Below are 26,894 nucleotides of genomic sequence, written 5' to 3'. Positions count from 1 at the left end.
GTCAGTAGAAAGGCCTCTTTAGTGTCCTAAGTTTTCATAACTGTGACCTTAATTGCCTACCGTCTGTAAGCTGTTAGTGTCTTAACGGGTGCATGTTCATTAATTAAACAATATGTATTTTCCCAGTCGCCGCTATTTTTTTTTCCTGAGTTCCCAGTTGTCTTGCGCTCACTGAAATCTGAGATTTCACAGTTACGAGTTTCCAGTTGTTTTGACCGCAGCAGAAGTCATGCTGGATTGATAGCATGGCCAATCTATTCAACCTCTTCTGGCCCATGGTTTTGCGTGTGAATGTTTATCCTTTTAAGCTTGGAAAAGAGACCCTTAAACCCAGAACACACCCTCTCCACCAAATAGCAGTGAGGGGAAGCAAAATAGTGATTGCTTTGCAACGCTTGCCTAGCTTGCTTGATACGATTTTGAAAGTAGGATGTTGACATGATCAGTCCAATCAAAGCTATGGTAGATATAACGTGATTTGAGGTCATTTTATCAGTGGGCAATGATTTTGAGCCTTCTTGGATGGGCACTTCTAATGTAAATCTATGGCAGCACCCAAGGGGCTTGAACTTTCTAGCTCTCCGTGTAGATTTTCTGGTGAGGTAGTGTCCCCATGAGTAACAGAACACTGAGCCAATCCCGGCGCAACTAGAGAAGATTACCAACCCCTATGCCCTGTATTTTCTGCTGGCTGCCCCTCCACCACAGAAAGCACTGAGATAGGCTGAAACACCTGCATGTTGGAGCTGTCTTACTCAAGAAAGCTTGCCCTGAATGACGGGTCGCCACTGACTATTCGACACCATCATGTAGATCCATGGTAGTCGCCATGTTAGTGTTTAGGTACCAAACTGCTTTAGTCGAGAGTATTCAGTGTGAATATGGCAATGCCAATATCCACAACACACACACACACACACACACACTGGACATTAACACACTGGACACACACACTGAGCTCTCATTAGTACCTTTCCACAAGTGGCTAGCTCATTAGTCATACCTGTTTAGTGTGTTTCAAGCTGTATGGGTCACTTTGGTTTACACAGGTATTTACCTACAATAATAATAATTCTTTTTTTTCTCTTTTCTTTTTAAGACTTTTTAAAATGTATTTTATTTCACCTTTATTTAACCAGGTAGGCCAGTTGAGAACAAGTTCTAATTTACACCTGCGACCTGGCCAAGATTAAGCAAAGCAGTGCAACAAAAACAACAACACAGAGTTACACATAGACAAACGGTCTGGCTCGGACAGTGCTTGCTTGCTTACTTACTTACTACCTCAGACGGGCACCACAACAAATATGTGATTCAGTTTAATTGAAGAATTTGACACACCGTCTCCCAATACTATACTTAATGGTATATAACAAAGATATAACAAATGTACTGCATTCAATCTTGATTTAGAAACCCATTCATCTGACATATTTGTTTTTTCTTTATTTTCTTCCTTTTGTATTATTTTTATTGAGACATGCAGGTGCATGGAAACAGATTAGTGTTGGAGTGGGGATTTAAACCCCTGTCTCCGGTGGTGAGAGGAGTGCATTTGTGTGAAGCTGGGAGTTTTTCTGCTCCACTACAGGCTCTGCACATCAGAGACATTTAATGGCGCTGAAATGCATTTTGTATCGTATGTATGACGCGGTTACAAAAAAGACAGTAAACTAGATAGCACGTGTTACAGTACTATTCTTGACTAACACTATACTGTATACTTCAAACTGCACTATGCCAACCTCCACTGAAGTAGTTGTTTTATGATGCAGATGAAGACCGCCTCACCAGAAGAAAGAGTTTGGTTGACACCATTTCTCTTCAAGTGGATTTCCCTTCCGATAGCCTACCAGATAAGGTACGTCTGGACATATGTATGCTGTCCTGATACAGTGAAAATAATTTAACAAATAAAATAAAGGAAAAGGAGGCAAGCTCTGAGTGCGGCTCTCTTATGTTTTTGCATGTCTGAACATAAACAAATTAAACGTTCAACACTCCAACTACATTGAACACCCAAGCAGTGCTCCTACCTTCGCTTTCTATCACACTGAAATGTACATGTCATGTCTTTTGATTGTGATTTCTGAGATCGTTGTGGGGATAATGGGGGTATCCGGTTTCACTTGGTATCAGGAAAAGTTGGTTTCTCTAATATATGGGATAAAGCCATATATTGTTGGTATTCTAATGATTATAAAACCATATGCACCTGATATAGTGTAAGTACAAGGAAGATTTCTCAATGCCCAGGGTTCTGTTGAGTAAAGTACTCCACTTTCTTTCTTTGCAGTCTCTGCTGGCTGAGGAGATCACCTTCGAGACTCTGAAAAAGGCCATTGGTAAGGCATTGGAAACCCTGTAGTTATGAGCAGAACCCCTTCAACCGTATTAGTCTTTGTAAAGTCTATCATAGCACACAGCATTTTAGCAAGCATAGTTAATAATCGACCAGGCAGGCCAAAATGACAAAACAGGCTGAAATTTCAGGCGGTCTTTTCAAAATTAAGTTTTTGACTGCACTGGGCCTTTAAGCTCAGTTGCTCAAAATGGAACATAGTGGTTAATGTGTCAATGAAATCAAATAACATTTTGATTGTTCACATACACATGGTTAGCAGATGTTATTGCGAGTGTAGCGAAATGCTTGTGATTTTAGATTTCCGACATTGCAACAATATCTAACATGTAATCTAACAATTCCACAACAACTAACCCTTTCTTGATAAAGTGATGATTGTATAACACAAAACTGATGATTTCGGATTCATGTTTACATATCTTGCATTACTCATCTCATCTCATATGTATATACTGTATTTTATACCATCTATTGCATCTTGCCTTTGCCAAACTGTCCTTGCGCATTCATATATTTATATGTATATATACTTATATTCTTATTTGGGGCGGCAGGGTAGTCTAGTGGTTAGAGCGTTGGACTAGTAACCGGAAGGTTGCAAGTTCAAACCCCCGAGCTGACAAGGTACAAATCTGTTGTTCTGCCCCTGAACAGGCAGTTGTACCTTGTAACCCACTGTTCCTAGGCCGTCATTGAAAATAAGAATTTGTTCTTAACTGACTTAGCCTAGTTAAATAAAGGTAAAATAAATAAAATTCCACACCTTTACTTAGATGTGTGTGTATTAGTTAGTTGTTGTGGAATTGTTAGATTACATGTTAGATATTGTTGCAATGTCGGAACTAAAATCACAAGCATTTCGCTACACTCGCAATAACATCTGCTAACCATGTATGTGTATGTGAACAATCAAAATGTTATTTGATTTCATTGACACATTAACTATGTTCCATTTTGAGCAACTGAGCTTAAAGGCCCAGTGCAGTCAAAAACTTCATTTTGAAAAGACCGCCTGAAATTTCAGCCTGTTTTGTAATTTGGCCTGCCTGGTGACATCACCAGATTTGTAGTATTTTTATTGAAAATAATCACACTTTAAAATCGTACTTTAATTATTGAATTATTAACCAGAAAATATTTGATATTGAAATAAAAACGTCTGCATTGGACCTTTTAATGCGTCAAACTACAAAGACGTTACCAGATCATTTTTTTGTAAATACCAGGTTAAAACCAGCTGAAATAGGAGACAAAATGGCATTTGTAAGCGACCCTCTTCTCTCCAGACACCACAGGGTTGGAGGAGCAGGAGAAGGAGAAGAGACGCCAGGTCATGGAGAAGTTCCAGAAGGCTCCATTTGAGGAGATTGCCGCCCACTGCGAGTCCAAGGTAAACCAAAGATTACGTTGACCACAGTGCTGCCACACACACACACACACACACACACACACACACACACACACACACACTGCTTACTCTCTGTTTCACATATATACACCCACACCCACACACCCGTAGATCTTTACATTACTCCCTTTTTGTTTACAAGGCCGTACTTCATAAGCTTCCATCTTATCTAACTTTGTTGTTGAAGTATGGACACATGAGTTGCCTAACCCGTTCATTCTTGAGGTTCGTAAGGTCTCCACCGAGCTAGGTAAATCTGCTTTTAGTTTTAATGCACCGTATTGCTGGAAAAAAATTAAATACATTTGATCTTGATGTTCTGGTGCCGTTCGGGCAATTTTAAAGTTTTGATTGGGGACTTATTTGTGGAGGAATGTCATTACTCATTGTCTTGGTGATTTGTGATGTTTTATTTGTGCTTCCCATGACTGTATTTTGTATTTTAATGTGTATATGTTTGGGTATAATGTAATGTATATTTATGTTGCACAGTGCATTCTGAAAGTTTTCAGTCCCCTAGACTTTTCCCACATTTTTTTACTTTACAGCCTTATTCTAAAATAGTTTTTTTTAAATTCCTCATCAATCTACACACAATACCCAATCATTACAAAGCGAAACAGGTTTTTAGACATTTTTGCTAATTTATTAAAAATAAAAAACAGAAATACCTTATTTAGCTAAGTATTCAGACCCTTTGCTATGAGATTTGAAAAATTGAGCTCAGGTGTTTCCTTTGATCATCCTTTAGATATTTCTATAACTTGATTGTAGAGCAGCTGTTGTACATTCAATTGATTGGACATGATTTGGAAAGGCACACGCCTGTCTATATAAGGTCCCACAGTTTACAGTGCATGTCAGAGCAAAAACTAAACAATGAGGTTGAAGGGATTGTCTGTAGAGCGCCGAGACAGCATTGTGTCGAGACACAGATCTGGGAAGGGTACCAAAATATTTCTGCAGCATTGAAGGTCCCCGAGAACACAGTAGCCTCCATCATTCTTAAATGGAAGAAACTTGGAACCGCCAAGACTCTTCCTAGACTTGACCGCCCAGCAAAACTGAGCAATTGGGGGTGAAGGTCCTTGGTCAGGGAGGTGACCAAGAACCCGATGGTCACTCTGACAGAGCTCTAAAGTTCCTCTGTGAAGATAGGAGAACCTTCCAGAAGGACAACCATCTCTGCAGCACTCCACCAATCAGGCCTTTATGGTTGAGTTTCTGTATGTCCTTTTATTTTATTTATTTTATTTTACTTTTATTTAACCAGGTAGGCAAGTTGAGAACAAGTTCTCATTTACAATTGCGACCTGGCCAAGATAAAGCAAAGCAGTTCGACAGATACAACGACACGGAGTTACACATGGAGTAAAACAAACATACAGTCAATAATACAGTATAAACAAGTCTATATACAATGTGAGCAAATGAGGTGAGAAGGGAGGTAAAGGCAAAAAAGGCCATGGTGGCAAGGTGAATACAATATAGCAAGTAAAACACTGGAATGGTAGTTTTGCAATGGAAGAATATGCAAAGTAGAAATAAAAATAATGGGGTGCAAAGGAGCAAAATAAATAAATAAATTAAATACAGTTGGGAAAGAGGTAGTTGTTTGGGCTAAATTATAGGTGGGCTATGTACAGGTGCAGTAATATGTGAGCTGCTCTGACAGTTGGTGCTTAAAGCTAGTGAGGGAGATAAGTGTTTCCAGTTTCAGAGATTTTTGTAGTTCGTTCCAGTCATTGGCAGCAGAGAACTGGAAAGAGAGGCGGCCAAAGAAAGAATTGGTTTTGGGGGTGACTAGAGAGATATACCTGCTGGAGCGTGTGCTACAGGTGGGAGATGCTATGGTGACCAGCGAGCTGAGATAAGGGGGGACTTTACCTAGCAGGGTCTTGTAGATGACATGGAGCCAGTGGGTTTGGCGACGAGTATGAAGCGAGGGCCAGCCAACGAGAGCGTACAGGTCACAATGGTGGGTAGTATATGGGGCTTTGGTGACAAAACGGATTGCACTGTGATAGACTGCATCCAATTTGTTGAGTAGGGTATTGGAGGCTATTTTGTAAATGACATCGCCAAAGTCGAGGATTGGTAGGATGGTCAGTTTTACAAGGGTATGTTTGGCAGCATGAGTGAAGGATGCTTTGTTGCGAAATAGGAAGCCAATTCTAGATTTAACTTTGGATTGGAGATGTTTGATATGGGTCTGGAAGGAGAGTTTACAGTCTAACCAGACACCTAAGTATTTGTAGTTGTCCACGTATTCTAAGTCAGAGCCGTCCAGAGTAGTGATGTTGGACAGGCGGGTAGGTGCAGGTAGGGATCGGTTGAAGAGCATGCATTTAGTTTTACTTGTATTTAAGAGCAATTGGAGGCCACGGAAGGAGAGTTGTATGGCATTGAAGCTTGCCTGGAGGGTTGTTAACACAATGTCCAAAAAAGGGCCGGAAGTATACAGAATGGTGTCGTCTGCGTAGAGGTGGATCAGAGACTCACCAGCAGCAAGACCATTGATGTATACAGAGAAGAGAGTCGGTCCAAGAATTGAACCCTGTGGCACCCCCATAGAGACTGCCAGAGGTCCGGACAACAGACCCTCCGATTTGACACACTGAACTCTATCAGAGAAGTAGTTGGTGAACCAGGCGAGGCAATCATTTGAGAAACCAAGGCTGTTGAGTCTGCCGATGAGGATGTGGTGATTGACAGAGTCGAAACCTTGGCCAGATCAATGAATACGGCTGCACAGTAATGTTTCTTATCGATGGCGGTTAAGATATCGTTTAGCACCTTGAGCGTGGCTGAGGTGCACCCATGACCAGCTCTGAAACCAGATTGCATAGCAGAGAAGGTATGGTGAGATTCGAAATGGTCGGTAATCTGTTTGTTGACTTGGCTTTCGAAGACCTTAGAAAGGCAGGGTAGGATAGATATAGGTCTGTCGCAGTTTGGGTCAAGAGTGTCCCCCACTTTGAAGAGGGGGATGACCGCAGCTGCTTTCCAATCTTTGGGAATCTCAGATGACACAAAAGAGAGGTTGAACAGGCTAGTAATAGGGGTGGCAACAATTTCGGCAGATAATTTTAGATAGAAAGGGTCCAGATTGTCTAGCCCGGCTGATTTGTAGGGGTCCAGATTTTGCAGCTCTTTCAGAACATCAGCTGAATGGATTTGGGAGAAGGAGAAATGGGGAAGGCTTGGGCGAGTTGCTGTTGGGGGTGCAGTGCTGTTGACAGGGGTAGGAGTAGCCAGGTGGAAAGCATGGCCAGCAGTAGAAAAATGCTTATTGACATTTTCAATTATGGTGGATTTATCAGTGGTGACAGTGTTTCCTATCTTCAGTGCAGTGGGCAGCTGGGAGGAGGTGTTCTTATTCTCCATGGACTTTACAGTGTCCCAGAACTTTTTTGAGTTAGTGTTGCAAGAAGCAAATTTCTGCTTGAAAAAGCTAGCCTTGGCTTTTCTAACTGCCTGTGTATAATGGTTTCTAGCTTCCCTGAACAGCTGCATATCACGGGGGCTGTTCGATGCTAATGCAGAACGCCATAGGATGTTTTTGTGTTGGTTAAGGGCAGTCAGGTCTGGGGAGAACCAAGGGCTATATCTGTTTCTGGTTCTAAATTTCTTGAATGGGGCATGTTTATTTAAGATGGTTAGGAAGGCATATTTTTAAAATATCCAGGCATCCTCTACTGACGGGATGAGGTCAATATCCTTCCAGGATACCCCGGCCAGGTCGATTAGAAAGGCCTGCTCGCTGAAGTGTTTCAGGGAGCGTTTTACAGTGATGAGAGGAGGTCGTTTGACCGCTGACCCGTTACGGATGCAGGCAATGAGGCAGTGATCGCTGAGATCTTGGTTGAAGACAGCAGAGGTGTATTTAGAGGGGAAGTTGGTTAGGATGATATCTATGAGGGTGCCCGTGTTTAAGGCTTTGGGGAGGTACCTGGTAGGTTCATTGATAATTTGTGTGAGATTGAGGGCATCAAGTTTAGATTGTAGGATGGCTGGGGTGTTAAGCATGTTCCAGTTTAGGTCGCCTAGCAGCACGAGCTCTGAAGATAGATGGGGGGCAATCAGTTCACATATGGTGTCCAGAGCACAGCTGGGGGCAGAGGGTGGTCTATAGCAGGCGGCAACGGTGAGAGACTTGTTTTTAGAGAGGTGGATTTTTAAAAGTAGAAGTTCAAATTGTTTGGGTACAGACCTGGATAGTAGGACAGAACTCTGCAGGCTATCTTTGCAGTAGATTGCAACACCGCCCCCTTTGGCAGTTCTATCTTGTCTGAAAATGTTGTAGTTTGGAATTAAAATGTCTGAATTTTTGGTGGTCTTCCTAAGCCAGGATTCAGACACAGCTAGAACATCCGGGTTGGCAGAGTGTGCTAAAGCAGTGAATAGAACAAACTTAGGGAGGAGGCTTCTAATGTTAACATGCATGAAACCAAGGCTATTACGGTTACAGAAGTCGTCAAAAGAGAGCACCTGGGGAATAGGAGTGGAGCTAGGCACTGCAGGGCCTGGATTCACCTCTACATCGCCAGAGGAACATAGGAGGAGTAGAATAAGGGTGCGGCTAAAAGCAATAAGAATTGGTCGTCTAGAACGTCTGGAACAGAGAGTAAAAGGAGGTTTCTGGGGGCGATAAAATAGCATCAAGGTATAATGTACAGACAAAGGTAAGGTAGGATGTGAATACAGTGGAGGTAAACCTAGGTATTGAGTGATGAAGAGAGAGATATTGTCTCTAGAAACATCATTGAAACCAGGAGATGTCATTGCATGTGTGGGTGGTGGAACTAATAGTTTGGATAGGTATAGTGAGCAGGACTAGAGGCTCTACAGTGAAATAAGCCAATAAACACTAACCAGAACAGCAATGGACAAGACATATTGACATTAAGGAGAGGCATGCTTAGTCGAGTGATCAAAAGGGTCCAGTGAGTGGAGAGGTTGGTTGAGGGTCACGGCGATTTAGACAGCTAGCCAGGCCATCGGTAGCAAGCTAGCATAGGATGGAGGTATGTTGTTAGCCACCTCTTGCGTTCGGTCAGTAGATTAGTGGGGTTCCGTGTGGTAGAGGGGATTAATCCAAATCACACAACAACAACAAAAATAAGAACAATAGATATAGTTATAGATATAGTTATAGAGGCCCGAGAAGAAAACATAATAATAATAAAAATAAATAAATTGTCCGATTTGTCTATTCAGATAGCAGCCGGTAAGACAGCTAATGGTTAGCGGGCCGCAGATGGGCGTTCAGGTAACGTCGCGATGGAGGAGCCAGCCGGATCTCCTTCAGGTAGATAACGTCGGCAGTCCAGTTGTGAAGGCCCGGTGGGGCTCCGCGTAGGCAGTAAAACGTGTCCGGATAGGTGACTGCAGCCCAGGAGTGAATGATGGAACTCAGGAGTGATTGACGGAGCTGGCTAGCACCGGAACAATCGATGTTTGCTCCGGAATCGACGAAAGCCGACTGTCACACGGATAGCAGCTAGCTAGCTGTGAGATCCGGGTATGAATGTCCAGAGAGCAGTTGAAATCCAGGGACATGGAGAGAAAACTTGGTCCGGTATGTTCCGCTCCGAGCCGCGCTGCGCCGTACAAAACTGGCGATAGATTTTCGATAGATTTTTGAGCTAAAGGATAGCTGATGACCACAAACCGTGGTTAGCTGAATACTAACGATTTGCCAGTAAAGAAGCTAACTAGCTTCTGATTAGCTTCTGGATTAGCTTCTGGGCTAGCTCCTGGCTAGCTTCTGGCTAGCTTCTTGGAGTTTCTGGCTAGCTTCTTGGAGGATTACAGATCTGAGGTAAATAATACTTTTTTATAAATATAAATTGGTGAGGCTGGTTGCAGGAGAGTGTTTAGAAGATGAGTTGATGGAAAATAAAAATAAAATGTATGTGAAAAAAGTTGTAAATATATATATATATATATACAGGACACGACAAGACGAGGACAAAAGACGTCTGAACTGCTATGCGATCTTGGAGTATCTCTCACTGGCTTTCATGTCATGTCCTTGAGTGGCCCAGCCAGATCTCGGACTTGAACCGGATCGAACATCTCTGTAGAGACCTGAAAATAGCTGTCCATCCAACCTGACAGAGCTTGAGAGGATTGTATATACAGGGCACTTTTCCCTGTTAAAATAAGGTTAAATGAAAAATTATAATAAGTGCAAACAGAGTTTTTTTTTGTTTATTTTTTTAGCTAATTTCCTGCGATTCTATCATGGAGCTGAGAGAATAATTAGCAGTTTTAATACATATTTCTGGAGATTCTATGCGTTTTGCCATGGTTAATGCTGTTATTTTAATCAACTATAATAACATTACTGCCCAATACCTCTAAATTAATTGCTTTTTGGATTTTAAATTCTCACTGACTGTCTAGCTTTTATTATTGGGACAATTAAGAATGTTTTTCTTCTTTTGGCTCTATAATCAAAAGGATAAAGTGTAGACTGTCAGCTTTAATTTGAGGGTATTTTCATCCATATCGGGTGAACTGTTTAGGAATTACAGCAATTTTGGTACATAGTCCCCACATTTTAGGGGAGCTAAAGTATTGGGACAAATTCACTTACAGTTGAAGTCGGAAGATTACATACACCTAAGCCAAACACATTTAAACTCCGTTTTTTACAATTCCTGACATTTAATCCTAGTAAACATTCCCTGTCTTAGGTCAGTTAGGATCACCACTTTATTTTAAGAATGTGAAATGTCAGAATAATAGCAGAGAGAGTGATTTATTTCAGCTTTTACTTCTTTCATCACATTCCCAATGGGTCAGAAGTTTACATACACTCAATTAGTATTTGGTAGCATTGCCTTTAAATTGTTTAACTTGGGTCAAACGTTTTGGGTAACCTTCCACAAGCTGGCGCATTCCTCCTGACAGAGCTGGTGTAACTGAGTCAGGTTTGTAGGCCTCCTTGCTCGCACATGCTTTTTCAGTTCTGCCCACACATTTTCTATAGGATCGAGGTCCGGGAGTTGTGATTGCCACTCCAGTACCTTGACTTTGTTGTCCTTTAACCATTTTGCCACAACTTTGGAAGTATGCTTGGGGACATTGTTCATTTGGAAGACCCATTTGCGACCAATCTTTAACAGACTGATGTCTTGAGATGCTTCAATATATCCATATAATTTTCTTTCCTCATGATGCCATCTGTTTTGTGAAGTGCAGCAGTCCCTCCTGCAGCAAAGCACCCCCACAACATGATGCTGCCACACCCGTGCTTCACGGTTGGGATGGTGTTCTTCGGCTTGCAAGCCTCCCCCTTTTTCCTCCAAACGTAACGATGGTCGTTATGGCCAAACAGTTCTATTTTTGTTTCATCAGACCAGAGGACATTTCTCCAAAAACTACGAACTTTGTCCCCATGTGCAGTTGCAAACCGTAGCCTGGCTTTTTTATTGGCAGTTTTGGAGCAGTGGCTTCTTCCTTGCTGAGCAGCCTTTCAGGTTATGTCGATATAGGACTCATTTTACTGTGGATATAGATACTTTTGTACCTGTTTCTTCCAACATCTTCACAAAGTCCTTTGCTGTTGTTCTGGGATTGATTTGCACTTTTCACACCAAAGTACGTTCATCTCTAGGGTACAGAACGCGTCTCCTTCCTGAGCGGTATGACTGCTGCGTGGTCCCATGGTGTTTATACTTACGTACTCTTGTTAGTACAGATGAACGTGTTACATTCAGGCATTTGTAAATTGCTCCCATGGATGAACCAGACTTGTGGAGGTCTACAATTGTTTTTCTGAGGTCTTGGCTGATTTCTTTTGATTTTCCCATGATGTCAAGCAAAGAGGCACTGAGTTTGAAGGTAGGCCTTGAAATATATCCACAGGTACACCTCCAATTGACTCAAATTATGTCAATTAGCCTATCAGAAGCTTCTAAAGCCATGACATCATTTACTGGAATTTTCCAAGCTGTTTAAAGGCACAGTCAACTTAGTGTATGTAAACTTCTGACCCACTGGAATTGTGATACAGTGAATTATAAGTGAAATAATCTGTCTGTAAACAATTGTTGGAAAAATTACTTGTGTCATGCACAAAGTAGATGTCCTAACTGACTTGCCAAAACTATAGTTTGTTAGCCAAAATTTGTGGAGTGGTTGAAAAACGGGTTTTAATGACTCCAACCTAAGTGTATGTAAACTTCCGACTTCAACTGTATGTGTATTAAAGTTGTATAAAGTTAAGAATTTGTTCCCATATTCATTGCACGAAATGACTACATCAAGCCTGTTTACTCTACAAATTTGTTGGATGCATTTGCTTTTTGTTTTGGTTGTGTTTCAGATTATTTTGTGCCAATAGAAATGAGTGGTAGATAATGTATTGTGTCATTTTGGAGTCACTTTTGTTGTAAATAAGAATATAATATGTTTCTAAATACTTCTACATTAATATACCATGATTACGGATAATCCTGAATTAATCGTGAATAATGACGAGTGTGAAAGTTACAGACGCAAAAATATCATACATGCTAACCTCTCACCATTACAATAACGGGAGGTTAGCGTTTTTGGGGAGGTATGATACTGTATTTGTGCTGTATTTTGTGCGTCGAACTTTCTCTCTCATCATTATTCACAATTCATTCAGGATTATCCGTAACGATAGTACCAAAGAAAAGGAATATAAACTATACAATTTGCAGGAAACTCACTCTACATACTTAAATGAAGTTGATACGTAAAGCTTATTAAAGAACAGTGATACTATCAAGAGCAGTGTGCAGGTTTCTTATTTTTTTCTGTTTTAATATTCACAACAACAACAAATGTTTTGCATGAGGAGGAGTCGTCTCTCGTTGAATGACAACAGGCACTTAATTGAATAATCTCTACTGTTGACCAGTCGCCGATGAGGGGGCATAGACTTAGGCTACCGACTTTGGCTTTGAGAAACAATTTTGTGTGTGTTCGAACAGCTGACAAAAACCTAACAAAAACTTAAATGTCGTCATAATATATGCAGATGCCTTTAGGCAGCCCAAAAAACACGGCCCGCCCAAGGATTTATATGGCAGAAAAATCCATGAAACACGTACACAAGCGCGCGAGCACACACCACACACCACACACCACACACACACACACACACACACACACACACACACACACACACACACACACACACACACACACACAAACCTACAGTGTATAGTGACTTTGTGAGCTACACAGGTCCAGTTAAGTTTATCACAGACTGAAAGCGTAGCTAATTGAAACACTGAAATCACATCTGATCGAATTGTATAGAGACTCCTTTTTGATGAATATATGTTAAGAATATTGAACTCCATCTTCACTGTGGTCACTCTTTGTCAACAGGCCAATATGTTACATGACAGACTGGCACAAATCTTCGAGCTCACTATCCGGTAAGTGACCATTGAGGTCAAGAGAAGTCCCTTTAACGTCAGAGTAATCTTTTAAAAGGGAGACCTTGTATTGAATTATTAAAATAATTGTGTTGTCCAATCATTTCTGAGACTGTCCTGAAGGTTTACCTAACTGCTTTCTGTCCATCTGGTCTGTTCTTCTCAGACTATAGAAAATGTGGTGTTGAATTGTGTTTGTAAGAACTATAACCTTCCCTCCTTTCTGCTCCCTTTTTTTCTTATTCCTCCATTTTGTCTCTCTCCATTCGCTCTTTCTCTTTTCTCTTCCCTCCTAATTCTGTATCTCCCTTCCCTCTTTTTCCCTTTGCTATTCCATCCTGTATTTTCTCCCGTTTCTCTCTCCCTTCCCTCTCTCTCTTTTCTACCCCCTGGTTTTCTCTCACTCTTTCCCCAGGCCCCCTCCCAGCCCCTCTGGGGTGGTGTCTATCTCTGCAGGCCACGCTCAACACCAGTCTGTCCCTGTCTACGAGATGAAGTTCCCCGACCTGTGTGTCTACTAGATCAAAGACCAGCCACTAACGCCTTGTATCCTCAACCCTAACCCTAACCCTAACCCAACCACTAACCATACCCAGACCTGTGTGTCTACTGGAGCAAAGACAACCACATAGCCATTACCCTAACCACTAACACATTGTAGCCTCAACCCTAACCCATTTCCTAACCCCTTCAGATCTGCATGTCTCTTAAAGCAAAAACAGTGGCAGTTTAGAACCACTAAAACCCTATACCCTCAACCCTACCGCCTAAGTCTGCTCCTTAGCCCTATACAAGGTATGTCAGCTACAGCAGAGACTAACTGTGGTACTGTACCACTAAGCCCGAATACTGTGTTCCCTATTTCTTAACACTGCACATTGTTCCTGCCCCTCCTCAGACTAATGTGTCTATTACCAGATGAGATGGCTGTATGACTGTAGTTTCCAGTCACACGCACACAGTCTACGCACACGTGAACGTGCGCGCACACGCACATTCGTATTTATAGTCTAATCAATTAGCTGTGGTGTGTTGGCTTATACACTTGGAAAGTGGAGATGTCATAGAACATCGAAAAGTGAATATTACTGGAGGCACATTGTCGTTTCAAAGATACCATCGCGCTTGCTAGCGAAGAGATTTGTAGTGGCTAATTAACAGTAAATAAGTTAATTGTTTTGCCTCACAGTTAGCCAAGAGGCATACCTAACCAGCTAAAATTGTTTACAGCTAGTTAGCAATCGTTTCAAAACTATTTTGCTAGCAACATAGTGCTGCCGTGTTAATTATAACCGGTCTCACAAAATGTGTCTCCAGTTGTTTACCTTTTACCATTGTGCATATCCATGCAGTTCTGTGCATATTAGAGAAAAGTAATTTTAGCGGCCAGTCTGAAAAATTGCTTATTTTATTGGCTTTTTCAGACAGATAAGCCACAGTGCTGCAGAAAGCTAATACTTTTTTTTAATGTCCCAATTTAATGAAAACCAATTCATATATGTTAATCTGTGTGGACAAGGTGAATTTCAGGTAGAACATTGAGAGTCTTGGAAATGTGGAAATTCTATTCTGGAATAGACATCTTGGTGGATTGAGTCTTTATTGCAGGTCCATTATGGCAGTGTTTCAAAAATGTTGGGTATGAGACCAGGCTAGTAACCCCCCTGTTATGTTATGGTCTTGGATTTTGGTTCCTTCGATAGGAATCCAGTCACCACTGTTCAAAACCTACTGGAGTCATGCCCTTCAGGACCTGTACTGAGGAATGGTATTGTGGACCAGCTAACGCTAATAGAAAAGCAATCAGTTGATTACTAAAGGCACCATGTTATTTAGTTGATATATTGATAGTTTAGGATGATATGGCAGCCAAGTGCATTCACCTGTTTTGGTATTAATTGAAGTGTTCGGGCAGCTGTACACTCCCTTCTCCTCACCATCTTTTTCATAGCACTTTCACAATATGGTACAAAAACATGTAGTTATTTTTATTACACCCTCTTGACAAGATTCATGTGAAGGCTATTAAGTCGTCTTTATCTTCTCAATCCGCTCACCGACGCTGAGCACAATACAAATATTCTAACGCAATGGACTTTGGATAGTTGCATCTATTTTCTTGTAAGGCATTTTACATGAACATTTAGAGATTTTTCATTATTGATTATCACATTTCAAATCTCTGTCATTTCTCTTTCCAGTAATTTGATGAACCTGCATTTTGACATGACGTATTGGTTTGATATCACAATGCATCAAATAAATATAGATACAGTATATACAATGTTATGCTTATTGCTATAGGCCAGATGTTTGTGTGCAGTATAATTGGTATTGTTCACATGGGTTTCATAGCTTGCAGCTTCCTGTGGATATGTGTCATGATGATTTGTCTTGAGTTAGTATTGATTGTTATTTAGAGTATGTGGGAAAATATAATTGAGAGGGTTCACCAATATCGTTTTCCAACTTACCTGGCAGGACAAGATCTGTCATAACTCTGTTGGCCATCTAGAATACCAAAACGCTTTCATCTTTACCAAAGAATCCATTTGCCACGGCCCCCATCCGTCCCCTCCCTCTAATGTCTTAATAACGATGTCACTCAACATTTTGTTTCTGAGGGAACCAAATATCTGTCTGTGTGCTGTTTGGGGCTCGCCACTGGGCTGTTTAATAACCCAGGTTGTTATCTTACTATTGTTACATCCTGGCTTGGTGCGGGTGTCTCTCCTGTTTCTAGTGCTAGGTATGATGCAGACATGCTGTGTAAAACGCTGCATTAGTCAAGGAAAAAAGGTCCTCGATTTGCGGTTGTCGGATTATAACAGAATATTTTGGAAGGACCCATCTAAGCAAAGGACCATTCGGCGAAGGGGTGGGCATAGTTCAGTCCTACAGAGGTTAGTGTCAGGGATGGGACTACAGTCCTCCCAAACAAGACACTCTAATAATGATTATGAGGCCATTTGAAAAGAGGCTTCAGCGATATGGGTGATGTTGAGATGGTTAATAGCGTGGGCTCAAATTGAAGAATAGAGAGGCTAAAGTGAGGTTGTTATCAAAAGGTTCTCTGTGATGGCATCCTGTTGTACCTTCTGTAACAGGATACTGCAGAACGTTGCTGTGGGTGGTTTTGTATGTTCAAGGTGGTTTCATGTTAAGGGTTAAGTCTCGCTCAGCCAGGCTTTCAGTCTCAGGTAACCTGAGCCACTGAGAGACTTGAGTCCAGCTTGAGAGACTAGTGGATCAAAATTGGTTAGTATAGTGAGGAAAGACGGCGGGTGGTACGGTGTATGATTGTAAATGGGAATCACTAAGGTGATTAGTGGACACTAGCTTCATCCATTTTAATTGGCTGGTGGTGGAAATGACCTTTTGGATTATATAAAATATATATATATATATATATATATTTCATGGTAGCTAACGTGGTACTTTATGACTCAGACCTAAGACACTTGTGAAACAGATAAAATAACACATTTGGCACAGATGATTGGCCCTCAAACATAGATTTTTCCAATTGTTTTTCAATCGCGACCAGGTCGTTGAGATTGCTATTTCGGGAACCTCACCCAAGAGCAGCATAAGACAATAATGTTCATCCATATCCATTGTCGAATGGAAAATTTTTATTTTTGCCTGAGACCTTTTGCTCATTTTGACCTAATATGTAGAAATGCCCCTATTGATGCATATAATCTGAAGTCATATCAGAAATGTGTAATCTCATTCATGGCGAAGTGCAATATGTTCTCCTCTGTATGGTTATAGGATTGTTTTTCTTTTGCAACACGTGATGTCTTATCTTGAACTGTGGTGTCACTTCAGATAGCATATATTACTACGAGTTTATCGAGAGATTCTGGAATATCAAGTGTGTATGTATAACCTATGGGAGTTAAGACATGAGGAATGTAGACCATACAGCATCATTGACTGAGATCGAGTGCCAGTCTGTTTTTTGCTATCATTCCAAATTCCCTGTCACTCATTGGCTTGACAATGACTGCAATGGAGTAGACAAGAGCACAAACAGGTCTGGGACTAGGCTACCATTTGCTTTCTTTATGCTGAATTTGTCAATAGTCTAATATGGTATTTTTTTTTAAATCGATATTCATCATATGAGTGGCATGTTGCCTGATAGAAAATGGGTTGGGAGTTCTTCTGTTTATTGTTCAAAATCAGCACTCCTCTTAACTTGAAACGGTGCAATGGGAGACCACTGTTTTGGCTAAACCAGCCTTTTTGAAGTCTGATGTATTCTTGGTGTTTTGAGACGCCCCCATGTGTGCTGGTTTTCCTTCCAACATATCTACGAAATCTTTCCTGAAGGACAAAATCCTGACAAAAGTTGGGTTAATGCCAGATACAATTCAATATTCAATAAGCAGCTCGATTTAAGTCTTGTGTGGATAAGGAGATGAGTTTGCATGAAAACCAGCAACCACAGGGGGGTCTGAAGACCTGGTTTGACTAAAGGCTTCACTGTGGTGAAGAGGCTGCAGGGATATTGAGTCAATTTTCTCTAGTTATTACAATGACGAGATAGAGAATAGTGATTATAGACTGAAATGAACAGTATAACAATTAACAATCATTTGAGCGACTGGTCAGCAATGGCTACAATTAAGCATCATTCTTAAAGCCCCATGCTGTGTTTTTAATTTAACATCACTTTGTGTAATAAATAAGTGTTTTTTTGTTGTTGTTGTATATATATTGTTTATTTCTCTAAGACTCCTTGGGCCACTGAAATGCTCAGTCAGATTGTGTGGGCGTTAGGAAACAAAATGATTACAACCTATGTTGTGATAATTGCGTTGTTTGCTCTGTAACCCATTTGTTCATATGCCACATGATATACAATAAAGCCGACACAACAGATACATTCAACCACACATACGTTTGTTTAATCACAAAACCGGAGGCAAACATCTGTCTGGTGAAGTCCACAAAGCAAATAGTACATGTTAAAAACACTTACATGACCTACAGCATGGTCCAGCAAGTTAATGTTTCTCACAGTTTACTAAACAATTACTGATTTAGAACCACAGAGAGTTGCCGTGTGTGTGTGCGCGATCACAAGTTTTAAAAAACATGTTGACTAACCCTAGTTGTAGACTAGATGAACGCCAATTCCATCCTGCTCTTTCATGTTAGAAAAACAGTCTATGACTCTGTCATACAGTAGTGCACAATGTTAGTTTTTGTTGTCGTAGGCTACCTAGCTAAAGTGCTTGCTTGCCTAACTTCCTGGCATGGGCAACAATGATCCAGCTAAGTTAGCTAGCTAGTTAACGTGAGCCTACTAGACTACATCTAGCCTACATATTAAACTTCAATCGTCTCAGGCAAGTAGCACAGTATATTAATTTATGGTTGGATCAGAATCGCCGGTATAATCAATGGCCAGTATGGAGAATTAAGTCAGAACCACAAGTCCAAATCCCCATCTCCATCACTGCTTAGGAAAGGGCCAATTTAGCTAACTAGCCTACTGCAGGACAACAATACAAGCAGACCAGAAACAGACACTTTTTTCTGACAATTATGTTTTGCTTTTGATGTGATTTGATTGGTGTGAAGCCAAATCCAAACTGGCCTCCATTGGGTTGATGTGCAGGACTACCCACAGTTGAGCTCAACTCAACACTAATTGGCAATAAAAAATAAACGTTTTTGTCAAGGGAGACCAAATGCTTGCTGGCACAACTTCCTAATATTGAGTTGCACCCCCTTTTGCCCTCAGAACAGCCTCAATTCATTGGGGCATGGACTCTACAATGTGTCGAAAGCGTTCCACAGGGATACTGGCCCATGTTGACTCCCAATGCTTCCCACAGTTGTGTCAAGTTGGATGACATTTAGGTGCTGGACCATTCTTGATACACAAGGTAAAACTGTTGAGTGTGAAAAACCCAGCAGCGGTGCAGTTCTTGACACTCAAACCGGTGTGCCTGACACCTACTACCATACCCCTTTCAAAGGCACTTCAATATTTTGTCTTGCCCATTGTGTGTGTGTGTGTGTGTGTCGTCCTAGTCTTCACCAAGTCGCTCCTCATCAAAAGCATCTTCCTCCAAAAAGTACATGATCTCCTGGTCCTCCTCATCCTGCAGGCCTTCCTCAGCGATGACTCTTTAGCACATAAGAACGGGGATCATGAATGGAAGGGAATTGTGTAGCTACCGGTTTTCATCCTGTTGGCAAGGTGACAACGTTCCGTTTTATAATCTTAAAGTTTTCACTCACATAACAGATATAATATGATCATATACAGTACCAGTCAAAAGTTTGGACTATTACTCATTCCAGGGTTTTTCTTTATTTGTACTATGTTCTTCATTGTCGAATAATAGTGAAGACATCAACACTATGAAATAACACATATGGAATCAACCAGCTTCACCAGGAATGCCTTTCCAACAGTCTTGAAGGAGTTCCCACATATGCTGAGCACTTGTTGCTGCTTTTCCTTCACTTTGCACTCCAACTCATCCCAAATCATCTCAATGAATGTTTGCTGCTGTTGCCGATTTCAAGATCCATTTGATGCTTAATGGAGCTGCTGTGAAATCCTAGCCTGATTTGCAATGTTGTCCGATGCAAAGTGTGCTGTGCAGGAGGTTCAACTGAACTTCTCTGACAGTTGACATGATTGTTTGGATGGAATACAGCCATACTGCTATACTCTCTTGCTTCTGGGTGGGGCCATCCCCAAAACTAGTAGGGAATATGTAAATATTTTCAAATATATCAGATCGCCAGATGGCGGTATGCGGCGGGCCAAAATGACATCCCACCTGAGCAGGCTGAAATTACAGGCTTTTTATTTCAAACCGTTCTTACACAAAAAGGGCAATTATCATAATTTTCACAATTCTGTGTTATTTTGACCTCGTGGAAATATCATCAGAAACGTTTTAACTGCGCTGCTTCTTTAACATATGAATATTGACATTGTTTGTACTTTTATAATTATATACCTGGTACTATGGTTGATATAGTTATTGCTGGATTTATGCTATTTGTCATTATTATTGCAACAATGCATGATGGGTAATTTTCCCAGTTTCACATTTCTTGGCTACTTGTTGCGGGTTCTATTTTCTTGCAGATCAGAACAACTCCATGCATTGTTATAAATTGATTTGTGAAACAGATAAAGTGACCACATTTATACGGAATTAAGGCCATAGATTCTCTTATGGTTGTGATGCAAAACAAAGTATTTTGTGCCTGTTTTAGAGATACAATGGCCTGATGTCAATGCTAAAGGGGCACTGTAGTCAAAAATTAGATATCCCTATTTTATTTCGTGATATTTCTACACTATGAGCTCAAAATAACAAATTGTGAAAATTATGATAATACCCTTTTAGTGTAAGAGCTTTTTGGAGAGAGAGAGAAACACCTGGATTTTCAGCCTGTTCAGGTGGGATGGAGTTTTCAGCAGACAGCATGACATCACAATCTGATCTGATTATTCTGACCAATGACCAGTCATCTTTTATTTGCATATGTATCCTCCTAGTTTGAAGGGATAAGCGGCGTAGGCTCTAGACTAGAGTCTGGACGATCCTATCTGGCAGTCAGGGCTAAGTAAATATATGAACATGCTCAGCCTGATCGTGTGGGCATTTCAATGGCAAAAGGAGGCTCAGTGAAATAAAGGATAAGTTATTGTGTTTGTTTTTTCAAAAATAAACACAGTGATTTATTAGACATACAGTGATGATTTAAAAAATAAATCAAAGTAAAAAATACTTTGATAAAATTAGAAAGACTTGCATGGAGGCTGGTAAGCTATCACAATTAAAGCATGTTAATTTAATTTCATGACCGTTGCAATGTCATTAAAAACCACTGAACTGCAAATAATAAAGCTTGGCTCATTTCAAACTACACATTGTTAATTTAACCACTATGACGACAGAGCTTCTATTCAATAGTGAATTATTGTGCATAGAGATTATTAGAAGATAAATATACAAGATCAAAATAAAATGTTTATATAAAATCTATGAAAATGTTGTTTTGTTTCTGTCTTTCAACACTTTAAAGACATGCTCCAGAACTTGGGCTACTACTAAGTACTCTTTAACCTCCTGCTTTGGGGGGTATGTGTCAATGTGTAGTTCATACATGCATAATCTATGAACAGAATTACTGCTTTACCTCCCTAGTTTAAAAGCTAATGTTTTTCTAAAAGCTGTGCTGTGCCATTTTCCCTACATTTTCCCCCACTGGGACCAGCATCTAGCAATTCAAGTTATCCAATGAGCTTCAGCCCCTCGCCATTTGAGTGACAGCTAGCAAGATGCACACACAGCAGGGTGCGAGAGCAATGACATGGTGCCCATATCTGCACATACAGTGGGGCAAAAAAGTATTTAGTCAGCCACCAATTGTGCAAGTTCTCCCACTTAAAAAGATGAGAGAGGCCTGTAATTTTCATCATAGGTACACTTCAACTATGACAGGCAAAATGAGGAAAAAAAAACAGAAAATCACATTGTAGGATTTTTAATGAATTTATTTGCAAATTATGGTGGAAAATAAGTATTTGGTCAATAACAAAAGTTTATCTCAATACTTTGTTATATACCCTTTGTTGGCAATGACAGAGGTCAAACGTTTTCTGTAAGTCTTCACAAGGTTTTCACACACTGTTGCTGGTATTTTGGCCCATTCCTCCATGCAGACCTCCTCTAGAGCAGTGATGTTTTGGGGCTGTTGCTGGGCAACACGGACTTTCAACTCCCTCCAAAGATTTTCTATGGGGTTGAGATCTGGAGACTGGCTAGGCCACTCCAGGACCTTGAAATGCTTCTTACGAAGCCACTCCTTCGTTACCCGGGTGGTGTGTTTGGGATCATTGTCATGCTGAAAGACCCAGCCACGTTTTATCTTCAATGCCCTTGCTGATGGAAGGAGGTTTTCACTCAAAATCTCACGATACATGGCCCCATTCATTCTTTCCTTTACACGGATCAGTCGTCCTGGTCCCTTTGCAGAAAAACAGCCCCAAAGCATGATGTTTCCACCCCAATGCTTCACAGTAGGTATGGTGTTCTTTGGATGCAACTCAGCATTCTTTGTCCTCCAAACAGGACGAGTTGAGTTTTTACCAAAAAGTTAGATTTTGGTTTCATCTGACCATATGACATTCTCCCAATCTTTTTCTAGATCATCCAAATGCTCTCTAGCAAACTTCAGCCGGGCCTGGACATGTACTGGCTTAAGCAGGGGGACACGTCTGGCACTGCAGGATTTGAGTCCCTGGCTGCGTAGTGTGTTACTGATGGTAGGCTTGTTACTTTGGTTCCAGCTCTCTGTAGGTCATTCACTAAGTCCCCCCGTGTGGTTCTGGGATTTTTGCTCACCATTCTTGTGATCATTTTGACCCCACGGGGTGAGATCTTGCGTGGAGCCCCAGATCGAGGGAGATTATCAGTGGTCTTTTATGTCTTCCATTTCCTAATAATTGCTCCCACAGTTGATTTCTTCAAACCAAGCTGCTTACCTATTGCAGATTCAGTCTTCCCAGCCTGGTGCAGGTCTACAATTTTGTTTCTGGTGTCCTTTGACAGCTCTTTGGTCTTGGCCATAGTGGAGTTTGGAGTGTGACTGTTTGAGGTTGTGGACAGGTGTCTTTTATACTGATAACAAGTTCAAACAGTTGCCATTAATACAGGTAACGAGTGGAGGACAGAGGAGCCTCTTGAAGAAGTTACAGGTCTGTTTAGGTGACCAAATACTTATTTTCCACCATAATTTGCAAATAAATTCATAAAGAATCCTACAATGTGATTTTCTGGAGAAAAAAAAAATCTCATTTTGTCTGTCATAGTTGAAGTGTACCTATGATGACAGGCCTCTCATCTTTTTAAGTGGGAGAACTTGCACAATTGGTGGCTGACTAAATACTTTTTTGCCCCACTGTATGTGATGTAGTACACGCCCGTGAGCGCTACTTTCAGAACTACTGGGTAAAAAGTATACCACATTACCAGAGAAACTCTTTAATACCAGAGTACGATTACAACATAACTTGGACTACTTGAGTTTTGATAGGTGTTATAATGTATTATAAAGTGTCATAAGGCATTATAAATGCACTTAAGGGTTTACATGTGTGTTACCAAATATTTGTTTCAATACTATGCCTTATGGAAGGAATAGGATTGTCTCTCGCTCACAATTAAAACGTTAAAGTTTTATCTAAAGTTAAAAACATGGGGGGGAAAATCACATCCAAATTATGCCACCCCATTCCCCATTTAGTGCACTACCTTTGACCACAGTCCATATGTGGGCAATTGCACCCAAAACATTGTGTGTGTGTATTATGGTACAGGTTAATTGGGACCTGCATATACCATATATGTGCTCAGGCTTGCTCTCGTTAGACAAAACGGATTAATGTCAATAGGTGACAAAAAGTTCAAGGTAAAGGTCTATCTATGTATGTTGTCATGTTTCTCAGGTCAGGAATTTGCCCTTTGCACAAACATGCAGAATATTTATTTTTATTATACAGGTAGGCAAAAAAGCCATTTTTATACACTAAGGCCTCATTTCGATTCACAAACCTCAACATGACCTCATGAGTAATTAAAGAATGAACGGAAATAAAACATATCACTTTCTTGAATTACCAGTCTTGACAATGGTCTAACTTTTAACTACCATGCTTTTCTCAAATTGCCAAATCCTAACATGTCGGTTTATTTTTATTTAGTCATTTATTGAATACCGGAGAGACAATAGTCTTACTTTTAACTTCTTCACGTGAATTGCTTCATCGTTAGTTCTCACTTTACTACAATCTCACTTTTATTATACCATCTTTCCTCACACAAATCACCTTGCCATTTGGAGAACATGCTCACACTTACAGTAGACCTAAAATACTATAATATATTCTATACATTGACTCTTGGGGATGCCAGAGGTGGATAAATAAATGAATAAAAATACATCGATCTTTGTATTTTAAGTGAAATAGGGTCCTGATTTGTTATGTGGGTGCCTTAGCCCCCCCGTTATTCAAACCATGCCTACATTAATATCTCAATTTCATGTGATGTGGGCATTAAGCTTTCTCTCTCGCCTACAACCCATTGTTAGGTTCTGAACAAAACGAGTATGAACTCAAACGGACGACTAGAAAAGGCTCAGAGCAATTTTATTCAACCTACTGAATGCTTCAGCTGCAAACACAACATTCAAGTCACACAAGCATGTATTTATACCTTCCGACTAGGCAGAGTCCCCTCCTTGTATGTCTAAGATAAACAATCTGTCTCTGTTGCTAGGCACAAACTGAGTCTGTTCCTCTTACTGGTATTGTTATGGCCCAGCTTAAGTCTAGAACCTTCATGGGTGTGGGAGTGACTGTTGTTAAAGGGTCGTCAGGGTGGACCCCTGAGGTTTCTTCTCTCTTCAACTGTTGGCTTTATCTCGAGTTGAGTTCCACGTCCCTCCGGGTCCTAGTGTCACAGCCACTGGCCTGTCTTATCAGGAACTGAGACTAGACTGTTGCTCTTTACCTCCTTGCTTAGAAATATTAATATTCAAAATTAACATGTTTGAACAGAAAAACTTTTTGTACTTCCAAATACAAAGTTCCTATTGATGTGTTCTGACTCCTAAACTTGAAATAGTGTTAATCATCAGGTATCCTATGGAAATGAGAGTGCCATAGTCAGGTTTCTACATCAGAAGTTAATGGGTATCTGTAGGAGGAATGTATATGGTTGAGGCAATTAAGTTTGGAATGTGCTGAGTAAAGGTAAGCAATCACATGTTTGCAGTCACTTATAAGGGTGGAGAGCTGTGGATTAATGAGTAATGGGGCCCAGGTCACATTAAGGGAGAAGGAACAGTTTATTACCCGGTTTATTAACTTCCTGCCTAGCAACAGAGATGGAATGTTTAGAGGAAAGGAGGAGACTTCACCCAAATTGGAGTATAAATACTGGTGCTGGTGGAAACATGTTTTTGTCTGTTCAGCTGTCAGACCCTTTGGGTGAATAAACTTGGTTTGAGCTTTACTAGTCGTCCGTGAGTTTCGACTTGATTCATTTAGATCCTAACACTATTCAACCTTCACTGACCCCTAGCATATACATTTATGATACATGTAACATAATCAGTAGGTTCTAATATAGGAAGAGGTATATTTCAAGTTAGCACCCAACATCATGGTCCTGATCTGTTTCACACAGCACCGGTGGAAGAAACAACACCTGAGAGAAAAAGAGACACATAGAGACAGATGAAAAGAGAGGGAGGGGGAGTGAGAGAGAAATAGAGAGGACGAAGGGGGGGGGGGGGAGAAGGGAGAGTGAGGGAGGGTCAAAGAAAGTGATGGAAGAGATAGGAAGAATACCTAATATTTTCCATAAAATATTAGGTATTCTTCCCATCTCTTCCATCACTTTTTATGGATGCGTCAATCTGATTTTAACCTCCGCTTTCAGTTACAAAACCAGTTTTGATTTGTCCTGACTGAATGGTTGCTATTTGACTTATGACCTCATGTCTCATGACTGACCTGTCGAGCTGGTTCAGTGGTTGCCCTTTGCCTTCCTGGCCTCAGTAGCAGCCGTACGTCTCGTACTCATGTGGACAGCAGTCAGTCAGACAGTGCAGCATCTGGCCCAGAGAAGGCACCTCCTGGCTGGCTCACCTGCCACTGCCTTACTGAAGGAGTGACTGTATTCTACAGAGAGGGAGACAGAGACCAAGAGAGAGAGAGCAAAAGACGAGGAGAGAGATGGAGGCAGAGCGGAGGATGGGGAGAGACTGGGTGACAGACGGGGAGAAAATGGAGAAAACCAATTAAAATCACTGAGCATTCTTTTGTTGCCATCCTACATTGATGCACTACTCATAAAACATATTTAGAACTTACACTACATGACCAAAAGTATGTGGACACCTGCTCGTCTCACATCTCATTCCAAAATCATGGGCATTAATATTGAGTTGGTCCCCCCTTTGCTGCTGTAACAGCCTACACTCTTCTGGGATGTTGGAATATTGCTGTGGGGACTTCCAATTCATCCCGAAGCTGTTCGATGGGGTTGAGGTCAGGGCTCTGTGCAGGCCAGTCAAGTTCTTCCACACCGATCTCGACAAACCATTTCTGTATGGACCTTGCTTCGTGCACGGGGGCATTGTCATGCTGAAACAGGAAAGGGCCTTCCCCAAATAATGTTGGAAGCACGGAATCGTCTAGAATGTCATTGTGTTCTGTAGCATTAAGATTTCCCTTCACTGGAATTAAGGGGCCTACTGGTAACCATGAAAAACAGCCCCAGTCCATTATTCCTCCTCCACCAAACTTTACATAGTTGGCACTATGCATTTGGGCAGGTAGCATTCTCTTGGCATCCACCAAACCCAGATTTGTCCGTCAGACAGCCAGATTGTGAAGAGGGATTCATCACTCCAGAGAACGCGTTTCCACTGCTCCAGAGTCCAAGGGTGGCAAGCTTTACAACACTCCATCCGACTCTTTTCATTGCGCATGGTGATCTTAGGCTTGTGTGCGGCTGCTCGGCCATGGAAACCCATTTTATGAAGCTCCTGACGAACAATTATTGTGCTGACAGAGGCAGTTTGGAACTCGGTAGTGAGTGTTACAACCAAGGACAAACAAGTTTTAGGC

General features: G+C 41.0%; 1 protein-coding gene across 2 annotated transcripts in view; it reads left to right on the top strand.

Moving 5' to 3' along the window:
• The window catches only part of efr3a (EFR3 homolog A (S. cerevisiae)), a 255,814-nt gene extending 234,571 nt beyond the window's left edge, over window positions 1–21,243 (top strand). For both annotated transcript variants that reach the window (XM_021612601.3, XM_021612602.3), the window contains exons 20-24: window positions 1,776–1,861; window positions 2,297–2,345; window positions 3,652–3,755; window positions 13,152–13,201; window positions 13,617–21,243. In XM_021612601.3, the coding sequence (XP_021468276.1) occupies window positions 1,776–1,861; window positions 2,297–2,345; window positions 3,652–3,755; window positions 13,152–13,201; window positions 13,617–13,722 (395 nt within the window). In that variant the 3' untranslated portion in view covers window positions 13,723–21,243. The remainder of the gene's footprint in view (window positions 1–1,775; window positions 1,862–2,296; window positions 2,346–3,651; window positions 3,756–13,151; window positions 13,202–13,616) is intronic.
• The last annotated feature ends 5,651 nt before the right edge of the window (window positions 21,244–26,894 follow it).

Source organism: Oncorhynchus mykiss, chromosome 8, assembly GCF_057628025.1.
Source record: "Oncorhynchus mykiss isolate SJ-2025 chromosome 8, ASM5762802v1, whole genome shotgun sequence".
In the NCBI taxonomy this organism is placed as follows: domain Eukaryota; kingdom Metazoa; phylum Chordata; class Actinopteri; order Salmoniformes; family Salmonidae; genus Oncorhynchus; species Oncorhynchus mykiss.
Note: the sequence above shows the minus strand (reverse complement) of the source record. Positions and strands in the feature narration are given on the sequence as shown.